Consider the following 23205-nt stretch of genomic DNA (forward strand, 5'->3'; position numbering starts at 1 on the left):
TGAAAATAGCCGATCTGCAAGCTCACAGCGCGTCGCTTCGCCCTGGCATAAAATATGTTCAGGTGGGGGTCCGCGGAGAAATACATATTAATGACAATGTTTGAGAACCACTGGTTTAAATTAGGAAGCAAGCCAAGCCCAAATAACTAAGCAACTACACTTTAGAAACAAGCCTAAATAAGCAACTACACTTTAGAAACAATCCCAAATAAGCAACTACACTTTAGAAACAAGCCCAAATAAGCAACTACACTTTAGAAACTCAAATACCAATATTATTTACAAGCAATTTTACAGAAAAACAAGCCCAAAGTAGCTTATGATAAGTGGACATGGCAACACTGCCAGAGCCCTTCCTACCGCCGTAAATACGGGAATTTACGCGCAGCGTAATAATGTATTACCACGATTTAAACGGGGCGCATACCACAATTCTACAATATTATTGAATATGATATATTTATATTTATATTAAATGTGTCCGTTTCGTTGACTATGCAATGCATTATCAGGACCCCCGTATTGTTGGTTCTAACCGCATGCGACTCGGGGGTGGTTGTCGTTGCGTTGTTATACAGTCATTACGGGGCTCTCGCACACAGTGTTGCCTATTTTGCGAGAGAAATAAGCAACCAGGTCTAGGAAAACAAGCCCAAAAGATGCAACTATAATACGCCACATGAGCACTTTAAACCTATAATATGCATCGGCTCTTTGAAAATAGCCAATCTACAACCTCACGACGCGTTGTGAGCTTGTGGATCTGCTTTTTTCAAAAACTCTGCAATAAAATGTGGCATGTTTTGGAATATCGTTTTTGAAACTCTAACAACATTATGCTCCCTGTGGCACAAAACATTTTCATGAACATGTTTGAGAACCACTGGTTTAAATAATAATAACAATAAGAAGAAGAAATAAAATAGTAAACAAGCCTATATAAGCAAGTACACTTTAGAAACAAGACCAAAAAACGCAACCCGCAACGAAACCAATATTTACAAGCGACTTGGGGGGGGGGGGACTACAGAAAGACAAGCCCTAAGTCGCTTATAATATGCGCACATGGCAACACTACTCTCGCACACCACACCCACTGTGCTGTGTGTGTGTGTGTGTGTGTGTGTGTGTGTGTGTGTGTGTGTGTGTGTGTGTGTGTGTGTGTGTGTGTGTGTGTGTGTGTGTGTGTGTGTGTGTGTGTGTGTGTGTGTGTGTGTGTGTGTGTGTGTGTGTGTGTGTGTGTGTGTGTGTGTGTGTTTTGGGTTCGGGAACACTCACCGCGCAACGTGACCAAACAGCCGCGTGCTGTTTATAACCGACCAATCAGAGCGTCGTGGGCGCGGCGAGGGAAAACAAGTTCCCCGCCGCCATCCAATCACGGTCCTCGCTTCGCTCCGTTCTGGTCCCTACACATGCACACGTGTATCCCTGCGTGTACTATACTGTACTGAACACAAATGTCTCCCCAATAGTAGTACACATACTGATCATCAGACCCAGAGACCAGACAGACACGACACCGACTCAAGGCGACGTTTACTGAAGTCTGTGCTGTTTATTCCCCCCCCCCAAGAATTCCTGGATATTGCATTGATTGATTGCATTGATTATTCGTGGGACATCATCAAAGTGCTTGACCACATTTTGAAACATAAGGTAAGGACCAACAGAATGTTTCGATCGGTGTTTGTTTGTGCTGGTTCTGGCTGGGCGGGTGCATGGGCTATATGCCTATGTGATTGCTGACTGTTCAACTTCCAGATAAAGGCTGAGGTTTAAATGATTCATAAAATGTAATAGGTTGCCAACATTGTAGTCTAATACATTTTTTTGTATCTCACCGTTCGGATCTATTGTCGATGTTTACCAGTCCTTATCCTTAATAAATGTACATGCCCGCCCCCCCCCAGAACAGCATGTGAACCTTGTAGCAAGAATTATGTTCATTTTCCAGTCAAACTATAATATAATAATCGTAGCATGAGTTCTATGAGTTCTGCATTTCATTGTCTCGAGATGTATGATTGTACAGCATGTCCTGGACACACTGTGCATACATGGATCATGGGTGCGTGCAGCACGACCCATGACCCACGCACGACTCGTGCTATAGCCTTGGATCAAGACTATCATAGATGTATTAGTAGTAGATCGAGTCTGACTTTATCTTTCGTATCTATGATGTGATATGCAAATGTCAGAATGGATCAAATACATCTATAATAGTCTTGATCCAAGGCAAGGGCCGTACAGTGCAAGAGTGACGGTGACCAAAGGTGGCAAAAAATACCTAAGCTGTGACTGGCCTATGTCATGTGGTGTTGTTTTTAGGGTAGGCCTATTTGTCACCGTACATTTGCACATAATATGACATTTGTCCTCTGCATTTTAAGGTTGGCATTGGCAATAGTCGTAGAGCACCAACACATTTAAAGAGCCGTCTGACAGTTTTAAGTATCAGGTGTATCAGGTGAAATCTAAGGTCCTACAGTCCACATTCGGCCACATATGACATGCATTTGCTTTTGCATTTGAACACTGCATTGTTCCACTTCCATCACTATTTGTTCTCCTGATTTGTCACAGGGGCAGACTATTAATACAGCCGTTTTGCTGTTTAAAATGTCTTCGATAGTCATTTTTTAAGACATTTTTTATCCACTAGAGGCTGCACTTGAGCTTGTGTGTCAGCTTGTCTACTTCTAGTTCATTTCTAGTTAGCTATCAGTGGTGTAAAGTAACTACATTTACCCAAGTGCTGTACTTAAGTACAATTTCCAGGTATTTTTTTTACTTTCTTCAGTATTTCCAATTTCCAATACTTTTACTTCTACTCCACTACATCTCAAAGACAAATATTGCACCTTTTACTCCACTACAATTATTTGAAACCTTTTGTTACTAGTTACTTTATAGATTTTGTTTATTATTACAAAATATACATGAACCACTTGAGACCTATACAAATAGCATAATGACTGAGTAGCCTACTTTTACTTTTGTTACTTTAAGTATATTTTGATACCAATTAAGTAAATTCCGGACTTTTACTTGTAACATAGTATTTCTACATTGTAGTATTGATTGATGATGCTTTTACTTAAGTAATAAGAAATAGTACTTTTTACACCACTGTTATAGATGAAGATGCATCATTACTGGGCCCTCGGCCAAGTAGGCCTATACTAAACCTCTCTAGAGATATCCATGTGGAACTTTGTTAGCAAGAATGTTCCGTCCTTGGTGAATGACCCACATTGTTATTGTTCTCGGGTGTGTATTACTCTTTCACTTGTGCTGAATGCATGGGCATCTCACCAATCAGATATCTTCCTTTGAAATGCTGTCATGGCAAACCAGTCACTGCACCTGAGAGGCTGGTACACTTTTTTTTGGTTTGTTCTTTTGCTATAGTCACATATCACCTGTATACAGGCCGTCCCTGTGGCCTATATTGAGAGTTGTCAACAATATACAAGATGCCACCCTTGAGTGTTTTATTTGTGCCCCAAGCCAGCACAGCACATAGATGGTAAACCCACAGCCAGGGATTATTATGAGCTAATTGTTTGTGTATCAATAAATTAGCTATGTGAGCAATATAGTGACACGCACATGCAATGAAAACATCACCACACAGTCCTTACTCCTGTAGGATGCTAATGTTATGAACTGAATATATAGGACCCCAATGAAAACAAAGCCCTCAGGGCTTTTTGTGTTATTTTTCATAGTACTCACTCAATGTCTCACTGATGGGAAAGCGCCCCCTAGTGTGATCTCAGAAGCATTTTATTATACACTTCCTGCCTGGATCAAGGTCGCACCAGGCCACGACAGCAGGCTAGGCTATACCACAAGGAATGAGTCAGAGAAAAGACAAAGGCGCCACTGGGGTGTGCATGCACACTACAGGTTCACATGTCTGGGACTGACTCAGCCTGTCTGTGGCAGTACATTAAAATACATTATTGACACACTCGTTCCCAGTGGTATGTTGAAATGTGAGCATTGTGTGTGTTTGTGCATTTATTACGGGCAAAATGATGCCTAGCCGTTGTTCGTGTACAGCCTTGACTCTTTACAGTACGACTGGGTTATGTCCCTGTTTTACAGTAGCTACAAGAAAAGTACTTGCATTCTTACTTGCTGCATCCATCAGAAGACTCCACTTCAATTGCAAGCCAAAATTCAAGCTGACCTAATTTTCCCCAAGAGAGGATACTGGAAAGAAAACAAGGTTAGCTAGGGATAAAAGAGGAGGAGCTGGGGGCGACAGCCAGAGAGTTCAGTAGAGGACACCAGTGTGTGGTCCCTATGATGCTATACTGTTGTTGCACTAATGTAGTCTTTTTTGGCTTGCTGTCTATGATTTGTCATACTGTAGATTAGGTGCGTATGTTTTAACATGGGACAGGGGTCATTCAATAGTATGATTCCCAGCTAAACACCCACAAAAGTCTTGAAAGTTTGTGCTATAAATGAACAGTGGTGGTGTAGTTATTCATAGACTTATTTCTATACTGAATGTTGTTTGTAGCCTAATCATGTTGCTTCATGAACCATGATGATTCAGCATATAAAACTCTCTCTTTGATGATAACTTGGAACAGACTACTGCTTAGAATCTAGGAGGCTAATCACGAGTGAGACATTTTCATCCAAGAGTAGGAGAGCAATCTATCGCTGAAGACCCACTTCTCTCATTGACACCAGAGCTCATTTTAGGTGTCGTCATACTTTCTCGCAGAGCTACAAGCTCATAACGGAGCACATTGCGAGTCGACGCATTGTGAGCTTAATTGTAGATTGGCCATTTTCGCAAATTGTTGTACAATTAAGAAAATAGGGCTTAAGAGTATAGTTAAGCTCATCTTCAGAAGTATTTTTCTCTCTCAGGTTGACTTAAGCCCTACAGTATTATGTCCTATGTCCTTTGTCCTATGATGGTACAGTAGCCCACCTACAATGCGCAGCATCACAATGTGTTCAAGCTTGCAGATATGCTATTTTTTAAAATCATTTTTTAGCTTTTTACCCCTTTTCTCGCCAATGTAGTGTTTTCAATTAATCTATCTATCATGGTTAAAATGGAGTTTTAAGTTACAATAGGTTTGTATAGGAAGGGGGCGTGTCTATTAAAATGAATATCAAATATCTAAATACTGAATCAAGCAACTTTAAAAACGGTCTGCGGTCCCTGTCTTATGCCCGAGTAGACGTTAAAATTACCCCAAACATTTTTGAAAGTGAAAATCTCCTTTAACCTCTGTGTTCTCCTCAAACAACACCAACTTGCTAATCCAGTCGGACCATTTACCAAAAATGTACTGGCATTACACTGTGCCAACATCTCAACTTCAACTTCACGTCTATTGTCACGTTGAAGATTTTCAGGGCAGGTGTAAGAGTGGGTGACCCATTTACCCATTTTATTAGACCAGACTAGAGAAAGAAAAAAAGGGAAAAGTCAGATTCAGGACAGCAATATCAAATTAAATATACATTATGGTGCGTGCCAAAATAAAAAGGGGGGGGGCACAATATCACAGTCTTAATTGTGCAAGTAATGCAGCACTTGGCGGCAGATATCAGACATGTAATAGTACATACATTGTGTCAAGTCTCCTTTAAAAAGCCCCTGAAATGCATCCACGCATTCATTGTAAAATCGTACCTCAGTACTATTTGCAAACTGTTAATAAAGCATTCAATCAATCGATCAAAGAAATGCATCCATTCATGGAGCGCTAGGCTTTTTATTTTATTTTCCTTATTTATAGGATATATATATATATAAACAAAAAATTGTGAACTATGCCTCTATAGGCATCCCTCCCACTTGCATGTTGACTGACATGTAGCGAAGAAGAGCCAAAAGCTATATTCATCCCATGGTAATTGCGTGAAAAGGGTCCCCTTTGTCTTCATGTGTAGCACTAGTATGTACAGTACAGCATGTACTGTTCTACATATAGGCATGCCGCTGCACATAGGATGTACACACAGTAGGTGGATCTGCCACACTGTACAGTCTATGGATCTGCCCTGTGGCGCACCCACACACACCACTGACACAATGTATAGCATGCAGGCACAAGTGTTGCCAGATTCTGTGTGAGAAACAAGCAACCAGGTCAAAAGAAGCGACTATGGGCCACATGATCACTTGCGTCTCATTTCATTTCAACACATCGGCTATTTGAAAATAGACGATCTACAAGCTCACAATGCGTAGCAATGCAACGCGTTGTGGGCTTGTAGATCTGATATTTTCAAATAAAATCTTGGAAAATGTTGAATATTTTTGAATATGTTAACAATGCAAATCTTGTATGGGTGTCTGGCACAAAATATTTCAGATGGGGGGGGTCTGCAGACAAATACATATGTTTGAGAACCACTGGTTTAAACAACATTTAGGAAACAAGACCAAATAAGCAACTAAACTTTAGAAACAAGACCAAAAAACAGCAACCAACAATATTTACAACCAAGCATCTTCACATAAAAACAAGCCCAAAGTCGCCTATAATAAGCGGACGTGGCAACACCGCTGACACAATGTAAAGCATGCAGTCTCCTGCACTGCCTCGCGTCCAGTGTTCCACTTCAGCGTCCAATGGGAGCAGAGGGTGACGTCTACGCGCTTGTCATTGGCTCGACGCGTCAGCCAATCGGCGACGGGCTGAGGCTTGCGGAAAGCACAGCCGCGTACACGTGCCTTGTGTATGTACGTACATACAGTACCAATGTGTATGTGGGTGTGTGTTGTCGTGTATCTGCAGCACTCGATGTTCAAAGCAGTCGCAACTCGCTTTCTCGCTGATCAGCAACAGTGAAACGGACGTATCCGCTAAAATAACGTAGAAGAATAACTGTAGTTGGTGAAAACTAAGGATATTCTTACGGAACGGAAGGAATAATGAGACAAAGTGGAGTTTCATGTTGTTTATGCTGAAAGCCACGACACTCCACTACAGCCAGACGCCCGTCTTCACACCGTGGTAGGGAATTAATTTGCAGCTGAACACCGGTGGTGGAAAAAAAAATGTTTTACTTAATAAGTAAAAAATATCACTACTGCAATGTGAGCTTGTAGATCGGCTATTTTCAAATGTCCTAAAATGTATATAGGGCTGAAGTGGTTAATGTATGTTTTGTAATAATAATCTAAATCTACAAAGTAACTAGTAACTAAAGCTGTCAAATAATTGTAGTGGAGTAAAAAAGTACATTTGTCTTTGAGATGTAGTGGAGTAGGAATTTTCTGTTAAAGTACAGAAATTGGAAAGTTAAAAAAAACTCAAAATTGTACTTAAGTACAGTACTTGAGTAAATGTACTAGTTACTTTACACCGCTGCTCGATGGATTTGTATGAGAATATAATGTATATGGTTGTGCCAATGGCGTTAGAGATGTCAGGGAAGGAGCGATCCATCCACGGCAAAATGTGATTCTCAGTGTATCAGCATTTAATTCTTATTAATTGACTTCTTAGTTTGTGAGTTGATTCGTCTTAATATTTCGTAATAATAGGATATGTAATCATACATTGGGATGTTTATAGATGAATACTAAACCTACGTCAGAGGAATAGCATTCGTTGTTTAGGGATGGACTTTCCCTTCTGAAGTAACACTGCCTGCCACCAGTTATAAAGCTGGTTGTTGCTGTCTAACGTTGTAATTGCAAGTCATCACTCCCTTATGCCTTCTCCAGCCAGTATGACAACAGATACAGGGTTTTTGATGGCTCTATATACTCTCATACAGTGGTTCTCCAACCTTTTAATTTCAAGGACCCCCATAACTCTGAGAGTGTACAAATGGTACCAAATGGACCCTTGTACACTCTCAGCGTTACAGACTTGTAAGGGTCCATTTGGAACCTCACCAGCATTGGACCAGAGGCGAGGAACAGACAGACGTTAGACATTGCACTTGGTCTGACTGAGCTGACATGTGTATATTATGTAATGCTGACGGTGGGTGAACACAATGGCCCGCCCCTAATGTTAGTTCTTGCTTTGATGGAAGGCGGCAGTGTGTTTGCATAGAGCGCATGGTTTTAGTGAGTGCGTTTCCTTTAAAATGAGGTAATCCAGGCTAGATGCTTGCCATGGCAAATACACTGGGTAGGATCTGGCTGGGTGCCAGTGTTGACTGTACATACAGTACATACATTTGCCAATGAATAACTGTGATAAATTGGGCTATTATTATTTGTATTATTCATTAGCTTTGCTCCACAGGAAGTATTGAACGTAACCATTGCAACAACCACTCTGAGAAGCTGTGTGCACCTAGCATAATTTTCTCTTCTCTTCTCTTTTTCTCTCCCATCAGGTGGCCATTAACAGCTCAGGCAAGAAGAGAAGGCAAGTCATCTCGCCATCTCCCAGCCCATCTGTCAGAACACTTTTGCCAAGACAGTTTCATGAGCAGAAATCTCCTTTCAGCATATCACTTTGAGAACCCTCAAAGGAGGGTTGTTGTCATTTTGATTTCTCATGAGAAATCATGGTCTTCTCTCCTTTAAGTCTCTTCAATAATCCACCAGCAATTATGACAGGCCTGTGTAGACATAGTAGTCCCACCTAAAGAAGTGAAAGTAGACCTGATATTGCAGTTGCCGTCCTCCTTGTCTAAAACCACCAGTTTTGTCCAACTCTAGTATGAGTTATGACAACTCCAAATCGGCCCCTAGCAGCAACACTCGGGGCCGAGTGACGAGGGCAGACGAGAAAGAGAATGAGGAAGAAGTGAGCTCAGGAGGATCCGGCTCTCCGAACAACATCGGCGGCCAGCCAGGCTCCATTGTTGCCATCCGGGAGCATGGAGGAGGAGCAGGAGTGGGAGCGAGAAGTTCGTCTCCCAGCGGAGCATCTGGTTCCGGTGGCTCGTCCGGGGACCAGAGGGGGCCTACCTCAGATGATACGGACGGCCTCTCCAGCGGGAACGACTCTGGGGAGAGGGCGAGCAAGAGAGGGAGGGAGAACAGGTCCCGCGGGCACCAGTCCACACACAGCTCGCAGTCCCACAGCTCCTCAAATGGCAAGGACTCTGCCATAATGCTGAGCAACAAGAGGTAAGAATACATCACAATTGCGCGCATATGCATTGAGGAAGAATCTCTCTCACTCTCTTTCTTTCTCTTTCACTCTCTCTCTCTCTCTCACAACATGGCGCGTTGTGAGCTTGTTTCGCCAAATGTTAACAGAATAGGGACGCTAGGGTTCATTTGGTTAAGAAGCCTTTGAAGGAGATGTAAGCCAGCACAAAAGATTCACAAAAATGAGGCAGTTCTGGTGCTCTATAATCCTCTTATATAACATCACCTGGAGAAAGTTAATGGCACTCACTTCACCTCCCAGTGACTTAATGCGCCTGTTGACAAATATGCCCTCTCCCTCAGACCACTCACATGGCAAAACACGCATCATGATGGCATACAAACCTCACCTCAGTGACGGTTACTAAGCAACCATTGACACGAACGAATCCATGCCATGTCCATTGCAGAGAAATGTAACCAGTGTTTTTTTATGATCAGCCAATGTGAATATCTATCATAATAATGTGGAATTGAAATTAGTTGATTTTGATTGGCTGTTGATTAAACATCACAAGCCCACCATACATAGTATGTAAATGCCATGAATGAATTTTCGTGACTTGTAAGTCTACTATGGTTATTACTGGCCTCTCATTAATCAAAGGGCTCAGTACATTTCCACGGAATTACTTTAGCGTGCTAATTGTTGAAATCCTGTGACGTATGAAAACTCTGAAGCATCAAGTACCACGTAGGAGCTGGGAATTTTGTAACTCTTTCACCAAAAAATTTATGTTGATAAAATTATAGCTTTCAATGGATGATTCCGTTTTCGATCAGCCTTACCAAGGCCTCACTCTGACAGCTGCTCTGACTGCCTTCTTTTGACAGAGAAATCAAGGATTACATAATGAGGGACTTGTGTTTAAAGAGCGTATGCTGTAGGCATGTGAAACCCTTTTGCAGAGCTTATTCGAAGCTTCAAATATTGTAATCCTTTTACAAACTATGGCTATGCTATGGACTATGGAGACTTCAATATGATATCAACTAGCAGTCTAAACCAAAGGAGTATGAAATAAAACATAAAACCAAGACGCTTTGTATAACTGCATAATTTGGGAGGCATTCAATAACGATTAATCCACTGATGCTGAGACAAAAACTTCATAATGCAATTGTTCTTGAAATATGATTATATTTCAAATGAAAGTGTTAAAATAGGTAATTTTACCTCATCTAGTGCCAATTCTGTTAATCCCCCTAAATTCATCCTCTGGGTCAGGGGTTCTCAAAGTGGGGTCTAGGGACTCTCAGAGTTCCTTGAGGGGGCTCCGAATAGACCCTTATAGATCTGTAACTCTGAGGTAACACTTCTGAAGTCTCAGAGTCATGGGGGTGCGTGAAATGTAAAAGTTTGAGATCCACTGCTCTGTGTAGTTGCATGTGTTTAAAACACTGGTCCTCTTCTTCCCAGCTCCAACTCCCGAAGCTCTCTGGCCTACAGCCTGCTGTCCACCAGCTCAGAGCGGGACCCCCCCTCCACCTCGGGTTGCAGCAGTGACCAGTCGGCCCGCCGCCAGACCCAGAAAGAGCTAATGAAGGCCCTGAAGGAGCTCAAGATCCGCCTGCCTGCCGAGCGCAGGGGCAAGAGCCACTCCAGCACCCTGGATGCCCTCAAGTACGCCCTGAACTGTGTCAAACAAGTCAAAGGTGAGAATCCTTTATCTAAATGTTTATTCAACAAGGTTCACCTTACTTGAACTAAGAATGAGGGTTACGACTCGAGGGGACAATAAGAGGCAGCATTGTAATCCTATAGCCAGAGTAAAACTTGGCATACATTACATACAACACAAGTTTCACCTCACTTAAACTAAGAGGGAGGGTTAATGGGGGACAGGAAGAGGCAGTGTTGTTGTAATACTAAAGCCAGAGTAAAACTTGGCATACATTACATACAGCACAAGTCTCACCTCACTTGAACTAAGAGTGAGGGAGGTTACTGGGGAACAGGAAGGGGCAGGGTTGTTGTAATCCTAAAGCCAGAGTAAAACGTGGCATACACTGTCATGCAACACAAGTTTCACCTTACTTAAACTATAGAGTGAGGGAGGTTATTCGGGGACAGGAAGAGGCAGGGTTGTTGTAATACTAAAGCCAGAGGAAAACTTGGCACACACATGCAACACAAGTTTCACCTTACTTAAACTATAGAGTGAGGGAGGTTATTCGGGGACAGCAAGAGGCAGGCTTGATGAAATCCTAAAGCCAGAGGAAAACTATTGCAAACTGTTGAACATTGGGGCAGCTGAGTCCTTCCAGGTCTGGGGCATTTTATTTATCCCATAGCTTAAGGGACTTTGTATATTGTATATTGTAATATATAGTATTAGGATGTTTTGCCATCTGCATTTATTATTACTGCCACTTCTAACACATCACGCACCGCAAAGCGACGTGTTGTGAGCTTATAGATCAGCAATTTCTGCTATGTTTAAAATATTTTGAACACCATTGAAAGTATAAAATAGAACTTAAGTGATTAAACCCAGGAGGAACCAGGTGTGTGTTTGTGTGTATTCATTCAATGTACATCAATGTGCAAGACTGACGGTGTATACAATTTCTCCAGCCAACCAGGAGTATTATCACCAATGGAGTGTGGAGGAGTGTCATGGCTGCAGCTTAGACCTGTCCACCTTCACCCTTGAGGAGCTGGACAACATCACTTCTGAATACACCCTCAAAAACACCGTAAGTTATGAAACCGTCACTATACCACAAATGACCCGTAAAACTGGATCGCCCACTAAACCTGGCTGAGTTCCAGGTCACCGCAAGGAGAGGTCATTCGAGCTAACAAGGTAATCAATCTTACAGTGGGAAATCCTTTGTAAAATTGCCTAGTTACCTCGAATGAACTCGCCTTGCTGTATACATTACATGACGTGAGCCTAATGGAAAAAAACTGTCTGGAATAGACAGCCAGGTCCATTTACAGTTTGTGATTATGTTCTTCATCGAATGAATATCTCTGTAATAACTGCTGTAATATTCTGTCTGTGGATCTGGGCTCGGGACAATGAATGTCACACTGACCAAATGGACCATAACATTTTTAGCTTTGCTCATAAAAGCCACTTAAATTCAGCTATGTGAGATCAGGGCACAATGCCTGATTTACCCATTTCCAGGCAACCAACCATTTTTGGTATGTTATCTAACTGCCTCTGTGAGGAAGACACTCATTTTTAAACAACCAGTGCTCACTTTGTGCCATTGCAGAATGTGTGCCCAGAATAGAGAAGCTAGGGTTGATTTGGTTAAAGCAACTCAACTGCACCACTTAGTGGCCGTGGTCTGTATTTATTTATTTTGACAAATATCTTCATACAATTTTGCAATACAATTTTGGATACGGATATCGTCAAACACTTTTGAATTTTTTATCTTGAGCATGGGAAGATTTATATCAAACAAGAGTAAAAGTAGTTATCTGAGGAAAACAGTGAGGGAACATACTGTAGCTATTCACAAAGATAAGACAGGAACTTGCTTGCGTCACCGGACTAAGCTGTACCCAAAACAATAGATACCAGGCCTGCCATGGCACAGAACATATCATGATGCCAAAGGAGAACATAATAACAATTGAATGTGTAATTCTACCATGATACTTCCACAACACTAAAAGCCCCCCATTTGACAAAATCACATTGAATACTTTGGCATGTCACAATTATCGCAAATATATGAGCTATTCGCAATTATTATATAGCCCTATAGCCCTATATATAGCTCGACATCATCAGTCTCAACCTGCGTCCCCCCTGTCTCTTTATCCAGGATACGTTCTCCATGGCCGTGTCCTTCCTGACAGGGAAGGTGGTGTACATATCACCCCAGGGGTCATGCCTGCTGCGCTGCAAACCCGAGCGCCTCCAAGGCACCGTCTTCTCGGAGCTGCTGGCTCCTCAGGACGTGAGCACCTTCTACAGCGGCACAGCACCCTGCCGCCTGCCCCCCTGGGCCACCTGCATTGGCTCTGGTGAGTGAATATTTACTTGAGTTTTTCAGAAAACTGTTAGGATTTAGAAGGCGTTTTTAGAATCGGCCTCAGGGTCTAAATGGACTAGGCCTCCTATTTTCTCAGCTATTTGCACACGAATGTTCACCCCAGGATAGGGACGCTAGGGGTTCATGTGGTTAAATTAACACGCGGGATTTTGCTGTGTACTAATCATGTCAATCTTGACCCCCCAGCCTCTCCTCCAATGGACTGCACTCAAGAGAAGTCCATGTTCTGTCGTATCAGCGCCGACCGGGCGCATGGCAGTGACCTGAAGTACTACCCTTTTCGCCTCACGCCCTACCAGCTGACCATCAGAGACTCTGACTTGGGCGAGCCACAGCCCTGCTGCCTGCTTATCGCCGAGAAGGTCCACTCTGGATACGAAGCGCCCCGTATCCCCACAGACAAGAGGATCTTCACCACCAGCCACTCGCCCAGCTGCCTCTTCCAGGAAGTTGACGAGAGGTCAGTACTCCCAATCGACCAGCCTGCTTTCTTTACAACAAACGATATTCCACTGTGACGTTGTGTAACGTTGTACTTGTTCCATGTGTGTACAGAGCGGTGCCATTGTTGGGCTACCTACCTCAGGACCTCGTAGGAACCCCCATTCTGCTCTACATCCACCCTGAGGACAGACCCGTGATGGTGGCCATTCACAAGAAGAGTAAGTCCCATCTTTGTCTACTACTCTACTCGCAATGGGTGATGTGACAGGAGCCCCTCCGCTGTACTGCACTCTCTCCTGTTCTCTTACACTCAGTAATGTTCTCTCTTGTGTCGCCTCATCTTGTCACCTCAGTTCTGCAGTTTGCTGGCCAGCCGTTTGACCACGCGCCTCTGAGGATGTGCGCCCGCAATGGCGAGTACCTGACCATTGACACCAGCTGGTCCTCCTTCGTCAACCCCTGGAGCCGGAAAGTGGCGTTTATCGTAGGACGTCACAAAGTCCGGACGTAAGTTCCCCCTCCCTCACTGCTGTGCACACACACACTGTCATTTAAACTTTCCAGAGTAATATAATAAAGAAAAACACAACGTAAACCTTTATCTTTGGGGTCAAGGACGCTTTTACCTTTCTAATCACCCACCTCTCTCCCTCCGTCTTGCCTCTCCAGGAGCCCGCTGAATGAGGACGTTTTCACCACTGGCTGCGAGAGTCGGGTCACCACACCGAAGATCGTCCAGCTGAGCGAGCAGATCCACCGACTCCTGGTGCAGCCGGTGCACAGCAACAGCTCACAGGGCTACAGCTCGCTGGGCTCCAACGGGTCCCGGTCCCGTGGCTCGCGGCGCTCGCACCAGCAGCACCTCAGCGCCTCATCCAGCGACAGCAACAGCCCGGCTATGGAGGACGCCCTCGTCACGGTCGCCTCACACAAACCTGTGAGTGTTCAAATATAAGCAGCTATATGTACATCATGTCACATCATTTTGCCGCTTCCGCTTGCGTGACTGTTAAATACCAGAGAAGGTTTGTTGAATGGAAAACGTGTCTTGACTCTTGAATTATGCTGTGCTTGTTGCAGATGACATTCCAGCAGATTTGTAAGGACGTTCACATGGTCAAGACTAACGGGCAACAGGTCTTCATTGAATCACGCAACCGTCCACCACTCAGAAAACACACCAACACAGGTACAAGGGACAGGCAGTTGTTGTGTAGAAGCTACATCAATGCATTTTGGACAGAGGCTTTTTAAAGGACAGGATTATTTTGTTAACTGAAATGTTAAATGTTAAAAAAAAATGGAATCCACAGACTGAATATCATAGGTTCACGGTGCCATGGCACAGGCCTGGTATCTATTGTTTTGGGTACAGCTTGGCCCTGTTACAGAAACAAGTTCCTCTCTGCTTTCTCCCTGCTTTCCTCAGCAAACTATTTACTCAACTGAACAACTACCTTTTTCCCCCTGCCTCTCCAGGCACAGCAAATGGCCTCAGAACCACCAGGATTGATCCAATCAGAGCTCTACCTGACATCCCCTGTCCGCCTAAAGACCTGATCCCCGCACCCTTCGTACCAATGGAGTCTCATACTGGCTACTCCTACCAGCAGATCAACTGTCTGGACAGCATCATAAGGTAAGGCGGGACACTGGTTCAGATGACACAATGCACATGATGAGACAAAATAACAATGAGATGAAATAATAAAAATATTGTAGGGCTGCAACTATCAATTATTTTCTTGCGATTATTGTATTGATTACTTTGTTGATTAATTGAATAATCGAGAAATGTGTCTTTTTATATATTGTTTTTATATGTTTTTTATATATCAACGACTCGATTAACCACCAAGTGCTATGTTATACTTGTCATAGTGAAACGAATGCGCAGGTTTTCATAATCATCTGACTTCTGTGTGCTTCCAGGTACTTGGATGGCTGTAACATTCCTAATACGGTCAAGAGGAAGTGTGGCTCCTCCTGCACCTCCACCTCTGACGATGACAGTGGCACCAACAAAGGTAGATTCTATTCTTACATCTTTCAAATATCAAGTCATTACCCCAACCTATTTTAGTTGTTAGACCAATTACCCCCCCATGGTTTTTGTATAGTCCCTGTCACGGCCAACCCCTATTAGTTGGTCTTGGGGAGCGTGTAGACAACCACGTGTCTCCTCACAGTGGGGAGGTTCACCTGTAGCAGCTTCCCACCCATGAATACGGCCTATATAATGGCAGCTAATTAGACACACCAGGGGACCCCTGTAGAGAATCAACATTGTAGTTAGTTCTTGTCTGTATTGATTCGGCCTCCGAACAGAGAGCGAATCAGTCTGCGTACACCGGCTTACGCCGCGGTTAATGCTGCTGTAATGAATACACACAGAATATACTGTTGCTCGGGTCATTGCAAGCCCATGCATTGGGCTTGCCAATAGTGACAATCGGAACACATCTACTCTTTCTCCCTCATTGAGAAATTCTGGATTCATTAATATCAAACAATGCAAACAATACGAGGAGAGAGGAAACAAGGAAATATCATAACTGAGAGTGATGTTCATGTGAAGCAATTTCTTTCTCTGATTACGGACAGTGATGACACAGGGCTTTGTGACATAACCACTTCTAACTCAGTTTTTTAAGGCAGTTCACAGACACCTTCTCTTTCAGCAGAGAAATATGGGGGGGGGGAACTCTTTCACGCAGATACAAGTCAGTATAGTCAAGGTCAAACCTTTTTGGGGACATTAACATAAGAGGACAAATCCACTTGTGAGTTTAGGGGCTTTTTAACTGAGCTGGCTGTATGATTTTCTGCAGGAGCACCAGTGTGCCTAGGGCGGGAGCCGTCGCCGCTGCCTCCTCTCATGGCCAGCAAGGCGGAGAGCGAGGTCTCCGTTACATCCCAGTGCAGTTTCAGCAGCACCATCGTGCATGTGGGAGACAAGAAGCCTCCAGAATCAGGTGTGCAACAACGCTCAGCACACCTCCTTCTACCCCTGTAGTGTTAAACGCCCAGATACATTTAGTTACTTGTATTTAATAATACTGTTTTATTCATTAGTTATTTTTCTGTTCCGTTCATCACAGACATCATCATGGAGGAGGCCCCTCCCACGCCCATGCAGGCGCCTGCCGCCACCACTCTGACCCCCGCTGTCAGCGCGGTGGTCACCCCTCGTCCACCTCCCGCCGCTCTTCCTCCCCCGCCGCCCCCTCAGTCCACCGCCCCCCAGCCAGAGAGGGACGGGGGATGGAGGAGTGCCGGAGGAGCAGGAGGCGGATCGAGCCGCTTCGGCCTGACGAAGGAGGTGCTGTCGGCCCACACCCAGCAGGAGGAGCAGGTCTTCCTCGACCGCTTCAAGGACCTCAGCAAGTTGCGCGTGTTCGACCCCACCGCCTCCTCCACCGTGCGCTGCCAGACCACACCCTCCAGCCCTCTTGCCAGAGGTAGGGACAAGGGCCTCTCATGCAACACACACACACGCAAGCGATCCGCGCAAGCGCTCACCCAAACTGTTTCAGCATCGGAAGCTAACTTGCCTCCGTGTGATGTCCGGTCTTTCTCTCGTCTGTCTTTCCCAGGCGCGCGGTGCTCTCGTGACTACCCCAGCGCCAGGGCGGGTAGCAGCACGGGTCACAGGCGCGCTCACGGAGGCAAGAGGATCAAGCACCAGGAGACGTCGGACCACCACAGCTCCATGGGACTAGGCAGCAGCCTCACCGCCAGCGCGGTTCATTCCCAGCCTCTGCCGGTCACCTTCGGGGCACACACCACGTCGTCCTCGTGGCCCACGTCTGTGGGCTCCCAAGCCAGCATGCCCTCCGTTCCATTCCCCACAGGCATGCTTCCTATGTACCCTATATACCCGCCTCTCTCTCAGCACATGCAAATGTCAGACGCGACACGCCTCCCCATGATGCTGGTGCTGCCGATGCCGATCTTCCCCCAGCTGGGCGGGCCCATGACACAGCCCATGACCCAGCCCATGATCCAGCCCAGCACCGCCCATGGACACTTCTACAACCCCAACTTTCCCTACCCTGGACCCACGCTGCCCACTCCAACGATTATGCCCCCCATCGCGGCCCTTCCCGTGCCCACTCCCGCCACCCACGCCATGTCCCGCTGTAGCACGCCGCAGTCCTGTAGCCATACCCCGGCTGACCGTGATGGCGCTGAGTCGCCCCTCTTCCAGTCGCGATGCTCCTCCCCCCTCAACCTGGTTCAGCTGGACGAGACGCCGAGCATCACGGCGCTGGCTGCCTCGCAACAAGCCGCGCCTTCTGTGCAAGGGGCTGGCACCAACGGGCAGAGCTTGGCCAATCAGAGGAGCTCCACGGACACCTCCAAGGAGAATGAAAACGAAAACGTGAGTATAAATTCATTTATACTAGTTTAAAGAGGCTGTGCCATGATTTTGGTACTTATTCTGTTTATCATTTGCTCCTGTTAAAATGTGCGAGGTTGTGTTTTTCATTTGTTTTGTAAGCTTATCCTCCCATTACATTAATATTGAAGGTGGTGAAAGTGATTTTTTTTTTTTTTTTTTTTAGTTTTTTGTTGTTGTCTCCATCGTTATGTTCTTCAGGGCTTCCTCTCACTTTTCCCTTCCTTTGTTCCGTCAGGCGGACAACGACTCCATGTCCAGCGACCTGCTGGACCTGCTGCTGCAGGAGGACTCTCGCTCTGGCACCGGCTCAGCCGCGTCCGGTTCAAGGTCCTCGGGGACCGGCTCCTCAGGGACGGGCTCTTCAGGGTCCGGCTCCGGTTCCAACGGCTGCAGTTCCTCAGGCACCAGTGGCACCAGTAAGTAGACATAGCACTGTCCTGTGTTAACACCTTGATTTTCCACTAGCATCTGAGAGGAGTTTTCATCCCTATAGCAGACTTCAGGTTCCCTATGGAAAACCTAGTTGGCATTTTGATCCACATCTCGTTATTATAATCACCCTCTTTTAGCCATGATTCCATAAGTTACAACTGTTCTACTTATAATAATCAAAAAAATAAACTAGATGGGAAGGAAAAAACAACTCTTTTAATGCATAGAACAAAATAATTAATTATGGATCTGCAGTGTAGCATATTTTAACGGAGGCTTAAAGGATACAATGAAAATGATTTAGTAATGATGTAGTTATCATGGAGGCATTGTTAAAAACCTGTAAATGATGGGTTCTGCTGTATCCCCATTTTTTTATTACAACTAAATGCCTTACCATGCTTTACCTTACCTTGCCTTATCACTAGATTGAGCCACATCTAAATGTCCCCGTTTCATGTCTTTGCCCCTTCCAGGGAGCAGCCAGAGCAGTCACACCAGCAAATACTTTGGCAGCATCGACTCGTCTGAGAACTCCCGCAAGCAGTCAGCAGGGGGCAGTGGTGGCGACTCTGGCGAGGAGCAGTTCATCAAGTGTGTCCTGCAGGACCCCATCTGGCTGCTGATGGCCAACACGGACGACAAGGTCATGATGACCTATCAGCTTCCAGTCAGGGATGTGGAGGCAGTGCTGCGAAAGGACCGAGAGGCCCTGAAAAGCATGCAGAAGCACCAGCCACGCTTCACAGAGGAGCAGAAGAAAGAGCTGAGCCAGGTCCACCCCTGGATCCGCACTGGACGCCTGCCCAGGACCATCAATGTTTCTGTAAGTGTACAAGACTACTGGCTAGTATTAACCCATTAAGACCTGGAACGCATCTGTGTCACTTTCAGATTTGAGCTATAAAAAAAAGCATTCTTTTACACTTTGGCTATTCAAAAATAGCAGATCTACAAGCTCATAGCGCGGCACCTGAACGTTCACCTGTTTTTGGCAAATGTTCACCTATTATAACGTGGCCAGAATAGGGATGCTAGGGTTCATGTGCTTACACATAACTAACCCCCACCTCCCCCTTTCTCTGGCTTCCAGGCCTGTACGGGATGTAAGACCCCCCCTGCAGCGGCCCCCTTTGACGTGGAGATCCACGAGATGGAGCTGTGCAGTGCCTCGGACACCACTCTGGAGGCCAAGAAAACCCTTCCGTCCTCCGACACAGCAATGGACTAAGCCCACGACAACGAAGGGGCCAAAAGGCAAAGCAACGACCAGGAAATGACACTCGAGGAACAGGAGGTGACCTCGCTGGCTGCGGGTGGAAGGGAGGGCGACAAGGTCCGACAAGGGCGACAAGGACCCCCACTGAGAGGCGGCCAAAGATCAATGGCTTCAGTATTGGTGACCTCTCCACAACAGCCGTGTTTTCCATAGACATATGTTTATGCGCATTTTGAAGATATCGCATTAGGAAATGCCATAACTCGCGACATGGAAACGGCAAGATTCGGAAGGAGCTTCTCCCCGACACCCTCAAGAAGTGCACATTCCATGTTAACACATGACTATATACAGTAAATATGTATAGATGATGTCAGCAGACTGTATGTAATTTGTACAGTTGTTTTATTTGATGGAGTCCGCTGACATGTACAATCGGCTGCTATTTATTGGGTCAAGTGACCGTTCAGCTCGTTATTCAAAGATGGAGTTGAAAGACATTGAATGTGTTACAAAAGTGGCACTTTATTGAAGGTGGATGTGTCTCTCTGGGCTGTACTCCCTAGGGGAACAATGTCCTTTGTACAGTCTATTATCCTCTTTGCAGTTTGTGTGTGTGGGGGGGGGGGGTTCCTCTGCCTACCTCTCTGGTCTTTCTTCTCTCGTTGAATGTAACCCAGGAGGTTATATGGGTTTAGTGCCACACACTCATCTGGATTCTGCCCTGTCCCCACAAAGACGTTTTCATGATTAAGCTCGGGGAAAGAGTAGTAACCTCCACTGTGTATAAATACGTTGTACATTGAGAAGCAGGTCGACTTTATTTTGTAAGCATTGTGTATATTTTTCTACTCCCTGGCTGCCACTGTAAATGGCGAGAAAAGAAATGCCTGAAAAGAAAGGTCTTGTATTGTAAATAAAAAGTGTATGTAAAAAGAAGAAGAAAACTGAAGGTGGATCTTCAACCTTGAATGACTATTTTGAAAAACAATATGTCAAACAATCCCTCCCTTTCCTCCCTGGGAAAAGAGAGACTTAAGTCATGTGACACCACAATCTTATTCCTGATGATTGGACAATTGGATGTTTGGACAAGGTGGTTGTCACCTAGAGATCAGACTTACCGGACAGTCAGTGTTTCTCTTCGGCTGGGCATTACCTCTGTACGATGCCGACTTGGAGTCGCGTCGTCACCACACCTTGGAACATTTATTTTACGCTATGCCTGACAATGGATATCGCCGATCGCTCACATTAGAAGTATGTATGTGAGCGCAAACCGACGAGAACCTCTGCGCCGATGAGAGGTGCCAGAATCAGTGACATTGTTTACATTTGTTTGATCATGTGGTGAACTATGCTTTATGGCGTCAGTGGTGTCTGCGACAAGTTTCTTAATATTTTTGTGAACTTTGTACAAATGTCTGATTCAAAAAGACAATAAAATGAAATGAAATGTTTCTGGATGTTAAAGCCTGGTGTTTTCATTTCCTTGCTTACCCCCCTGTTTTGTTGGACTCCATGGTGTTTTGCAGTGGTGGAAAAAGTACTCAGATATTTTATATTTTTTATATTTTAGTAGCAATACCACATAAATACTCTGTTACAAGTAAAAGGCCTGTGTTCAAAATGTTACTTGAGTAAAAGTAAAAAAGTATTGTCATCAAAATATACTTAAAGTACTAAGATATTTGAAAATAGCGTCGCGATGTGACACATTGTGAGCTTGTAGATCGGCTATTTTCAAATAGCCTATGTATGAAATAGGGCTAAAGTGGTTAATGTATGTTTTATAATATAATATTTTATATCTGCAAAGTAACTAAAGTTTTCAAATAATTGTAGTGGAGTAAAAGTGCAATATTTGCCTCTGAGATGTAGTGGAGTAGAAGTAATTGAAAGTATTGAAAATTGGAAATACTCCAGTAAAAATACCTCAAAATTGTACTTAAGTACAGTACTTGAGTAAATGTACTTAGTTACTTTACACCACTGGTGTTTTGAAATCTCATCTTGGCCAAGGCTGTCTTAGACTTGTTTGGTTGTTGTTTTCCAACAGTTCGGCTGGCTGAAGAAAGTGTCCAGAGAGGAATGGAGGAAGAGAATTCATACTAAACCACAGTCTTCTCTGGCTCTCACTGTGGTTTCTACCCAGAGTGGTCACCACCACAGCTTAAAAAAGACAAAGGCATGCCCCTCATTTAGATGGAACGCACAAACCAGCAAAGTTGACTTCGCTGCACATTGTGATTATGACCATGATCATGATTACAAAGAATTGCGAGTTGGATTCTTCCACTAGCTAATAAACAAACTTGTTTTTGTATTTTTGTAATGTGAATCCGTACCTACTGTATTTAAAAACAAAGCAAAAAACAAATCAAGATTTTTGCACATAACCTGTACAGGTTTAAGACAGGTTCCAGTTTAGTTTTTACAAACTATCAGTACAGTACGTTCACTGTATATTCAATGTGTAGCACCAATTGCAATCAGGGTGTTCTTGCTGGGGAAACTCAAAATGTAGGCCTAAATGTCACCTTCACAGGCTCCCACTACATCAGTGCCTGTGTGTAGGCACATACAGTATGTGTTATGTGGTTATATGCCAAGGCTGTGAAATGGTCATTATATGTACAACACTGCCACTCTGTCCCTCTGCACAGGAACATACATTCACATAAATATTCCATTACCTCTTGAACAAAAACACAGAGGGTCAGCATGTAACACAGGCACACAGTTTATCGTACACAGCAATATCCTGTTAAAGTGCCCTTACGGGTCGATTTCCACACTCTTAGAGTTAAACGAATACTCAGGACTTTACTGTATACATATTCACTGTACTCCGGGTTGTATAATCGTAGCATTGGGGCCAAGGTTTAGCGCACAGTGCCAGCATAATGGGGGAAAAAACTGTCTGCTGACCTTGTGTTAAACACCACTTCTCCACTAAACATGAATGGCCGTAGGCTACCTCCCCCTCTCATGCCACGCCCCTTATCCCCCCCCTCCACCCTTCACCCCTCCTTTCTCCATCTTCTAGCCTTTACTCTGAGCCAGTGGTGGAAAGTAACTAAGTACCACAAGTGCTGTACTTGAGTACCGTACAAATTTTGAGGTTACATTACTTGATTTTTTGGTGTTTTTATACTTCCACTCCATTACATCTCAGAGGCAAATAGTGTACTTTTTACTCCACTACACGTATTTGACATTTGCCAATCAACATGCTCACACTAGTTACACCAGTAAAAAAAAAAAGTTGAACAAATTCTGAAACACTTGAGTACTTTTACTTTTGTACTGTAAGTATATTTTGATTAACACAAGTACAATTTTGAATGCAGGCCTTATACTTGTAACAGAGTATTTTTAAATTGTGGTATTGATACTTTTACTTAAGTAAAAAAAAAAGAACACTGCTCTGTCTGAGCCTTGCCTGCTCTCCACGCCCGGGTCCTGCCTCTCCTCCGCCTCCTCCTCCTCCTCCTCTTCCTCCTCCTCCGCTGCTTTCTCCCTCTTTTCCCTCACACACTCTCTCTCTCTCCCTCATCTCGCTTA

The 23205-nt window shown here is 44.5% G+C and overlaps 1 protein-coding gene across 4 annotated transcripts; it reads left to right on the forward strand.

The window, feature by feature from the left end:
* Positions 1 to 1473: 1473 nt before the first annotated feature.
* On the forward strand, positions 1474 to 20589 carry per1b (period circadian clock 1b). 4 transcript variants are annotated; one of them, XM_080452098.1, is made up of 18 exons: positions 1474 to 1656; positions 8350 to 9091; positions 10536 to 10771; positions 11694 to 11815; positions 12908 to 13109; positions 13325 to 13598; positions 13694 to 13800; positions 13936 to 14089; positions 14252 to 14519; positions 14663 to 14771; positions 15062 to 15221; positions 15515 to 15609; positions 16414 to 16557; positions 16684 to 17043; positions 17179 to 17966; positions 18223 to 18403; positions 18896 to 19245; positions 19513 to 20589. In XM_080452098.1, the coding sequence occupies exons 2-18, from the start codon at positions 8679 to 8681 to the stop codon at positions 19648 to 19650; spliced, it is 4101 nt and encodes a 1366-aa protein (XP_080308224.1). In that variant the 5' UTR covers positions 1474 to 1656; positions 8350 to 8678; the 3' UTR covers positions 19651 to 20589. The 4 variants fall into 4 exon arrangements, with proteins under 4 accessions (XP_080308224.1, XP_080308222.1, XP_080308225.1 ...); XM_080452096.1 differs by having other exon boundaries at positions 16684 to 17966; XM_080452097.1 differs by lacking the exon at positions 1474 to 1656 and adding an exon at positions 6804 to 7007 and having other exon boundaries at positions 16684 to 17966.
* The last annotated feature ends 2616 nt before the right edge of the window (positions 20590 to 23205 follow it).

Source organism: Gymnoscopelus braueri (genome assembly GCF_963280865.1).
Source record: "Gymnoscopelus braueri genome assembly, chromosome: 15".
Classification (NCBI taxonomy): Eukaryota; Metazoa; Chordata; class Actinopteri; order Myctophiformes; family Myctophidae; genus Gymnoscopelus; species Gymnoscopelus braueri.

What these genes read in the sequence shown, in the direction of transcription:
- per1b (XM_080452096.1), top strand. Translation starts at nt 8,679, where the DNA reads ATGAGTTATGACAACTCCAAATCGGCCCCTAGCAGCAACACTCGGGGC. An exon ending in CGGTCGCCTCACACAAACCT is followed by an intron (nt 14,520 to 14,662) that starts GTGAGTGTTCAA and finishes TGCTTGTTGCAG; the next exon opens with ATGACATTCCAGCAGATTTG. An exon ending in CAGAAAACACACCAACACAG is followed by an intron (nt 14,772 to 15,061) that starts GTACAAGGGACA and finishes CTGCCTCTCCAG; the next exon opens with GCACAGCAAATGGCCTCAGA.